General features: G+C 55.1%; 5 protein-coding genes across 5 annotated transcripts; 4 read left to right on the top strand and 1 right to left on the bottom strand.

Annotated features, from left to right (window-relative positions):
- Positions 1-505: 505 nt before the first annotated feature.
- DICSQDRAFT_175250 (uncharacterized protein) lies at positions 506-1,201 on the bottom strand (the record flags this gene model as incomplete). The annotated part of the gene is made up of 3 exons (XM_007371129.1): positions 506-699; positions 762-866; positions 925-1,201. 3 exons carry the CDS (start codon positions 1,199-1,201, stop codon positions 506-508), a joined length of 576 nt encoding a protein of 191 aa, XP_007371191.1.
- Positions 1,202-1,334: 133 nt separating this feature from the next.
- Positions 1,335-1,829, top strand: DICSQDRAFT_141534 (uncharacterized protein). Its single transcript, XM_007371128.1, has one exon. The coding sequence runs from the start codon at positions 1,428-1,430 to the stop codon at positions 1,764-1,766; it is 339 nt and encodes a 112-aa protein (XP_007371190.1). The 5' UTR covers positions 1,335-1,427; the 3' UTR covers positions 1,767-1,829.
- A 225-nt stretch (positions 1,830-2,054) lies between these two features.
- DICSQDRAFT_113490 (uncharacterized protein) lies at positions 2,055-4,233 on the top strand. Its single transcript, XM_007371127.1, has 5 exons — positions 2,055-2,227; positions 2,279-2,453; positions 2,504-2,554; positions 2,609-3,126; positions 3,180-4,233. The coding sequence occupies exons 1-5, from the start codon at positions 2,066-2,068 to the stop codon at positions 4,155-4,157; spliced, it is 1,884 nt and encodes a 627-aa protein (XP_007371189.1). The 5' UTR covers positions 2,055-2,065; the 3' UTR covers positions 4,158-4,233.
- An 860-nt stretch (positions 4,234-5,093) lies between these two features.
- On the top strand, positions 5,094-5,321 carry DICSQDRAFT_18782 (uncharacterized protein; the record flags this gene model as incomplete). Its single annotated transcript, XM_007371126.1, has 1 exon — positions 5,094-5,321. A coding segment is annotated over one exon (228 nt), but the record flags the coding sequence as incomplete, so codon positions are not given.
- Positions 5,322-5,628: 307 nt separating this feature from the next.
- Positions 5,629-5,961, top strand: DICSQDRAFT_72224 (uncharacterized protein; the record flags this gene model as incomplete). The annotated part of the gene is made up of 1 exon (XM_007371125.1): positions 5,629-5,961. A coding segment is annotated over one exon (333 nt), but the record flags the coding sequence as incomplete, so codon positions are not given.
- Between the last annotated feature and the right edge of the window lie 992 nt (positions 5,962-6,953).

The following is a 6,953-nucleotide window of genomic DNA, read 5'->3' as shown; positions in this document are numbered from 1 at the left end:
CATCCGATACAGGCCCGGACTCCAGCAGCTACGGGCAGGGGTCAGCGATGTATGAGCCTCGAGGAAAGAGTCAGTGCTCACAGAATGTCAATTTGTTGGACGGACATGATCATGTAAAGCTAGAAGCAAGTGCGCGAGTGGTGACGCTGCTGACGGCGGCGGGGGATGAGGATGGGGGAGGAGGAGGAGGAGGAGGAAGAGGGCGGCGCGAGAACGCGTCGGGCCAAGGCGGCGCTGGCGGAGTTCCAACTCAAAGACGCGTGCCTCACACCACTGTCACACCAGGTCACACACGCGTCGTCACGCACGCGTCCTACGCTCAGCCACCGCCGCGTTAGTATCCTACCTGACAGACTTTCTTTGGACAGTATACAAGCACGTAAACACTGTTGGGCAATAACCCCAAGTCGGATTCGTGTCCAACATCACGGAGTTACATCTGACCCACTGCAATCGTCTCGTGTATGATAGCACGGCGCTGAGCGCGGTCCAAGAGCAGTGTAGGCTACATCGTGAACGACTTCGTAACCAGGCCTACTACATCCGATCGCGTCCTTCCGGGAGAGGTTACCGCCGTCTGCCAGACTTCAGAGTGATCCTTCATCCACTGCGACCTTAGCCGCAGCATCGTCTTAGGGGTCTCCAAGGGGTACGGTGTCTTCAGCGAGTCGGGCGTGTCCTCGACCTCAGGGAGCTCCGCTGGGAAAAGATGGGAGCATCAGTGGTGAACAGTAGGAGGCACCGCAGAGATATCAACTTACCTGGCTTCGGGAACCAATGAGCATACTTCGCCTTGTACCGGTCGTCACCAGCTGCGATGTCTTCAACGGATTCCGGGTTAAAGCCGGAAGATACTCTTGTATGCGCTGGAGCAGGAGCGGTGATCAGCGCATTGACGGATCGCATATTTCGGCAAATAATCACCACAAGTCGTCGCCGTCACTGCCTCCAGATGCCTCACATGTGGCTTGAGAGGGAACGAGATGTCAGCTTCATATATACCACCGCGATCCATAGAGAGATTGAGCTTGCTAGCCGTCGTGAGCGGACTCTTCTTGGACAGCCGTATCTCCTCTTCCAACTCCGTTGCGAAGCGGGCGCAGACGAACTGGTCAGATGCACGCAGGGAGATCCTTGTCACCTCTCTTCCACGCAGCAGCTCTGCACAGTCCTCCGATGTCCCGCGTACGAGGTACGTCATGTCCTTGCATAGCCCACAGGGTGAAAGACGAAGAATTGACTGTCAAGCAGACGGCGCACATCGCAGCGCAGGGTAAGAACGTTTGCGACGTCATTCACGGTAGTTCCCAGAGCACTTCCGATTGAATCGGCCCATTTCGTTCACTAGGAACCATGATAATTCGTTCTAAGGCACTAGGTGGGTGTTTTCACAGACTACGACTACATCATGAGTTGACTACCAAGCAATGACAGCGCGACGCACCATCAGCACTGCGAGATCCAGTGACTACGCAAGATTCATCATCCGTCTTGACCCGCCAAGAGATCTTCGACGATGGAACAACCTCGCAAGTGACTTGCATATCTTCGTCCTCTTCGGTGGTCTTGGCTCGAATCCGATGAGGGGGAATCACCTTCGGAAACTTGAACGCGGAGAAGCCCAGGACGATCGGTCACTTGGCGACGCACTAAGGGGCGAGGTGATAGAAGTACTTATCTGCCCGGGGACAAGAACAAATCGCCAGTCGAGACAGGACTTGTGCCTTCGGGATCAAACGCAAGATAATTTTCTTGTCTTTTGGTAGCGAAGTCGGTGATGATGCGACAAGCATCCATGACGAGACTGCAAGCGAGACCGCAGATGATGAGGCGGGGTGAGAGAGCAGCGAGACGTCCGTCTCAACGTCGTAAGCGGGGTGGACGACGGCTGGCGGTTGGATTTTGGGTAAGATGACTATGGCAGACAGAAATTCGGGCTGATACCCGGACATTGTCATTCCTGGAGAGGAGGGCGACAGTACTGTGTCACGCTCCAGCTTCGGGGATACGGGTATGGCAGTAGGAGCCGGGAAAATAGACGCCTGCTTGATCCCACACCACGACCATGCCTGAAGTCGAGTACATATTCGTCTATCCCCATCGTCAAGCTTTCAACACCTTTCCCGTCACCGCTGCAGACACAGTCCGCCTCGGGTCTTTGTGGGACCGGGTCCAAGCATTCGAACCCAGTCTCGTCGACCACAGAGCGGGATGCAAGTTCTACATCGTACGTCTATCCTTTTCTTTCACTCCAGGCGGTTGCTCACATCTACTTCAGCCTTTTAAGCTATCTTACGAGCCTGAAACAACACTGCTCTCTCGTAGTCGGCAATGGCTTCTGCAGCACCGCGAGGACAAGGATAAGCAGATCACGCTTGGCAAGCGGGTCAGCACAATCTTCCCAGACGGGCCATCTCCCGACGAGGTGCATTTCATTATTGTTACGAACGAAGGTTAGTCTATTGTTTCAGCATCCCCGCCGTGCGCCTCACGTCTGCTGTAGTCCTGGAGAGTCTGGATGAGCTGGGAACCGTCGAGGAAAGAGCACTCAGAGGTACGTCAGGCTTCTGTGTCTATCTCTGCTCATGGTGTTCAAGCGGGCTCTCAGAGCGTGAACAGCGTGTTGAAGTGATTCGGACGGCCGTCCCCCGACCTTCATATGGTGTCTCGACTTCTGCAGGCGTGCGGAAGGTTGTCGTCGACAATGCCGACAGGTTTCATGCTGGGCGACCCGCAGGAAATTATGGCCCTCCTGCCTGCCTCTTCAATCACGCTTTGGGCCGCCTTGACTATCGTTTGCGCCACCTGGACGATGATATTTCTGAGTCCGCTCCTCCTCCGATTCTCATGCGAATGGTGCACGAACTCATGACAACCGCCGCCCGCTGCTATTCATCGGAGGATGATCGGGTCGAGGCCATCAAGACTTTGCTCGGCGAGATATTCTCAAAAGCGTTGCATTGGAAACCCCCCCGGGGGACCTATGGCATTGTCCCAGATGCTATCAATGCAGACAACCCCCCTTTCGTTGTGGTGGACGTCAAGAATGAGGCCGGTCTAGAAGGTGACGCCTCCCTGCAAGCAGGGTTGTCGTACACGCATATCGTAACTGCACCCCAGTTCAAGGTGCGCCTGGCTTACTTGTCATGGTCATCTGTCTGTATTGTCGTGAAGTGTAGGCCTTGCGGAGACAAACGAATTACCCTGCCATCCTTTGTGGATTCATGGGCAACCTGCTTGAGATCAGCGTTGCAATATACACTGACGGAATGTATTGTGATTTGTTGTATTCTGAGCGGCTGCACTTGGGATTCTATTCTGCGAAGAACGTCCTCCGTCTTTCCCGAGCACTCACGGCCACTCGGAAGGCCATCGCTGACCTCACGGCGTTCTACGCACAACTCAAGGCCGCCCCTCGGGCACCTCCTCAAACCAGCATCGCTCATCTGTTCCCTTCGCCCTTGAAGATCCCTTCCTACACGGGTTTTGTTCCGTCGCTCACTTTTACGCACCGGCTGACACCATCAGGCGAGGCAGTTTTATTGGCCGCTTCCGAAGGTGAACGACGTTCGGGTATCTACCTCGCCACCATGCCTTGGAGGTCCTCGAATGTTGATGAAGAAACGACGGTGTCCTCATCATCTCGCGACGCACCTACCGACAACGTCGAAGTAGTGGTGAAGTTCACCGAGCGATATCACCAGGAAGCGCACAGGATACTTGCAGCCGAGCACCTCGCGCCAGCGCTGCACGCCTGCGTCCCGGTATGTGGCGACCTGTTTATGGTCGTAATGGACCGGGTTCACGGCGAGATGGCATGGGAAGCCGCGAACCGGCAGGAGCTCCTTCCGTACCGCATCTACCAGGATATCAAGCGTGCCATCGCGCTGCTCCACTCGCACGACCTCGTCTTTGGTGACCTCCGTACCCCGAACATCATGGTCGTCCCTGGTGGATCTGGTCCCGACGACGGACATCGGGGCATGCTTGTCGACTTTGACTGGGTCGGAACGCACGATCGCGGTAGATATCCTGCTTCCCTGGACGATGCTCTTCCGGACTGGGCGACAAGCAGTATCCAGCGACATGGGATCATGGACAAGGCACACGACGTTGCGATGCTGGATCAGTTCAAAGAGCAATGTCATTCACCGTAGCATACTATCGCTACTGTAATCCATCCTCAAGTCTTATGTATCGTAGCGTCGCCCATTCCATTGTTAGAGCTATTCTGTGTCGTAGAAGACGGCGTCCGCTCGCGCCACGTTTGCGAGCGTGGAACCTTCATGACGCTGAATTCTGTTCTGAACTTGACGGGATAGAGTCGATGGGAAGGGGCACATATGTGTTGTGGCCGGATATCTAGATCTGAGAAGGTAGGGGTAAAGCAAGGACGGCTGTGTGAACAGCACATCAGTAAAAACGAATTTCTACAGAGCCGCATGTGTAAGGGCCGGCGCCTGACATACCCGATTAGGTCGAACAAAGCGCTTTGTCGCGCTACAGCGCCTTGCATAAGTCCGTGAACGCGCGGGATTTTTTCTCTCCGGCGTCTACCCTACCCGACCTGCCTAAACAGGCCACATCATGGTCACAGGCCCGGACACAATGGGCTAGGTTCGGCGCAAACCCCTCGCACGGGAACGCGAGAGGGGTTTGTATCAAAGTCCGACTTGATCAAAGGGTCTGGAGGACGATCGATCATTAGAATAAATTTGTAACTGGATAAGAACTAGAGTAAATGCGAGTGTTTATGCCCTGTAACAAACGCGATGCATTATGCGGATAAACGGATTGCGAGCGGAACGGGTGCTCAGGTCCGCTGGTCGGGCTGCTGTCTACGGTACGCCTAGTCTCGATCGTGCATGTTCAAGCAGTCCGGTGCACCGCTGAACGTCCTATTGACAACGCCGCGGCGGCGCAAGACTCCTCACAATTCACCCCGTCCATCTACGCCACCATCTCCTTCTCCGCTTGACCATCATACCCCTTCTGTGCACCACTCTCTAGTCGACGCGACCCCTCCTGTAGCTCGCTCAAATGATACCAAACCATCGCCTCTCCAATGGCCGCGCCTACAGACCCATGTCAGCCAAGAAGACCTTTGCGAGGCGGCACGTCTGATCTTTGGCTACTCACCGCGAGCCTGGCAGATCTCGGCTGCCGTGAAGTTGCTGGAGGGCCGGGACGTTATGTTGGTGGTAGGAACGGGTGCGGGGAAGTCCATGGTTTTTGCACTGATGGCTATTGCTATCACACTGTCAAGGGGAAAGGGGTTAGTCATTGTCATATGTCCTCTTAAAGCGCTGCAGCTTGATCAGGTCTGTTGACTGCCTATATGTAAGTGTGCTGTTTACTTAACAAACCCTGCAGGTCCGTCGCTTCAATGACTTTCATAAGTCGCAGAGCAAGACGACCGGGACAGTGCTGGAGGGAGGGGAGATAGTAGAGGGGAGGAAAGGGGAGGCCGAAGCAGAACGATGTCGCTTCGAGCGATTGCGCATCCGGGCTGTTGCTATAAACGAGGACAATAATGAGCCAAAGGTTTTCAAGTTGCTTTCGAAGGGAAGAACTCGCCTGTGCTATGCTTCACCAGAATGCCTGTTGCGCAACGATTGCTTCAAGCAGCTCTTCCGGCATGAAGACTTCCGACGTCTTCTTGTTGCGCTGGTTGTCGACAAGGCGCACGTCATTGCACAATGGTCCGAGACATTCCGCCGCGACTACGGTGAGCTCTCGCAGTTGCGCATCTTAACGGGGACAGACATACCATGGGGGCTGGTCTCAGCAATGTTTCCGACCCAGGTCTTCAATCTATGCTTCAAGTCAGTTTGTATGGGCGAAAACCGACCTTTCTGGGGACTCGATCTGGGGACCGATCGACCAAACCTCTTGCAAATCATACGCTGGATGAACTATTCGTATGGCTCTATGTCAGTGTCGCGGCGACTAGGCGTGTAGACTCGGGTCGTCATTCGGCGACGACCTCGTGGGCGAGCAGCGAGGAGCCGAAAGGGGAGGAGAGAGGGTAAGAGGGATAAACGTATCAGAAAACTCGATGGGGCAGAGCGGCGGTCGGCACGAAGGCACAAGACCGACGAAAGCTAGTCTTCACGCAACCAGCGACAGACTAGTCCCAATGACCAAGTTATATATTAGCACTCGAAGGGAAGTACAACGCTATGGTCACTCACCTAGTCCCAATGACCAAGAGGTCGAGATGGGGACTAGGGAGCGCCTAAGGGGGTCCTTATATACTAGAGAGGCTGCTTAGCAACCAAGGACAAGGCGCGAGAGCGAGGCAGTGAAGATGACCAAGAGAGAACAAAGGGCGAGAAAGAAAAGGCAAGGGCATGGCGATCACGGGAACGTAGCATGCGGCTGTGGTTATGCAAGAGTTTTCTGGGATTTTGGTGGGTGGACCCTAGGGTCGGCTAAACCCTACCCTAGGGTTTAATCCACTGTCATAGACGCCATCACCCTGCATACACCCACTAGCAATATAGCAATATATGTAGTAGCACTTGTAGTTACTATAGTACAAGTAGACTATAAGACAACAACTACACCAGTACTATACAGGGCACTCCGGGAGGCCCGCGGCAGACAGGGATAGGGTGGGTGGCGCTGGCACAGCCACAGGCCCCCCCCACCACGGGGGCGGTCCTCCTGGAGGACCGTCTGCGTGATAGCATGGCACTGCAACAGGGGTGTAGAGCGCTGTGCGGCAAGGCTCGCACAATGAGCATGGGAGGGTGATGTCGCGGCGACTAGGCGCGTGGACTCGGGTCGACGTTCGGCGACGACCCCGTAGGCGAGCGGCGAGGAGCCGAAAGGGGAGAAGAGAGGGTAAGAGGGATAAACGTATCAGAAAACTCGACGGGACAGAGCGGCGGTCGGCACGAAGGCACAAGACCGACGAAAGCTAGTCTTCACGCAACCAGCGACAGACT

The sequence above is a fragment of the Dichomitus squalens genome (genome assembly GCF_000275845.1).
Source record: "Dichomitus squalens LYAD-421 SS1 unplaced genomic scaffold DICSQscaffold_90, whole genome shotgun sequence".
In the NCBI taxonomy this organism is placed as follows: domain Eukaryota; kingdom Fungi; phylum Basidiomycota; class Agaricomycetes; order Polyporales; family Polyporaceae; genus Dichomitus; species Dichomitus squalens.
This window is presented reverse-complemented; position numbering and strand designations above follow the sequence as displayed.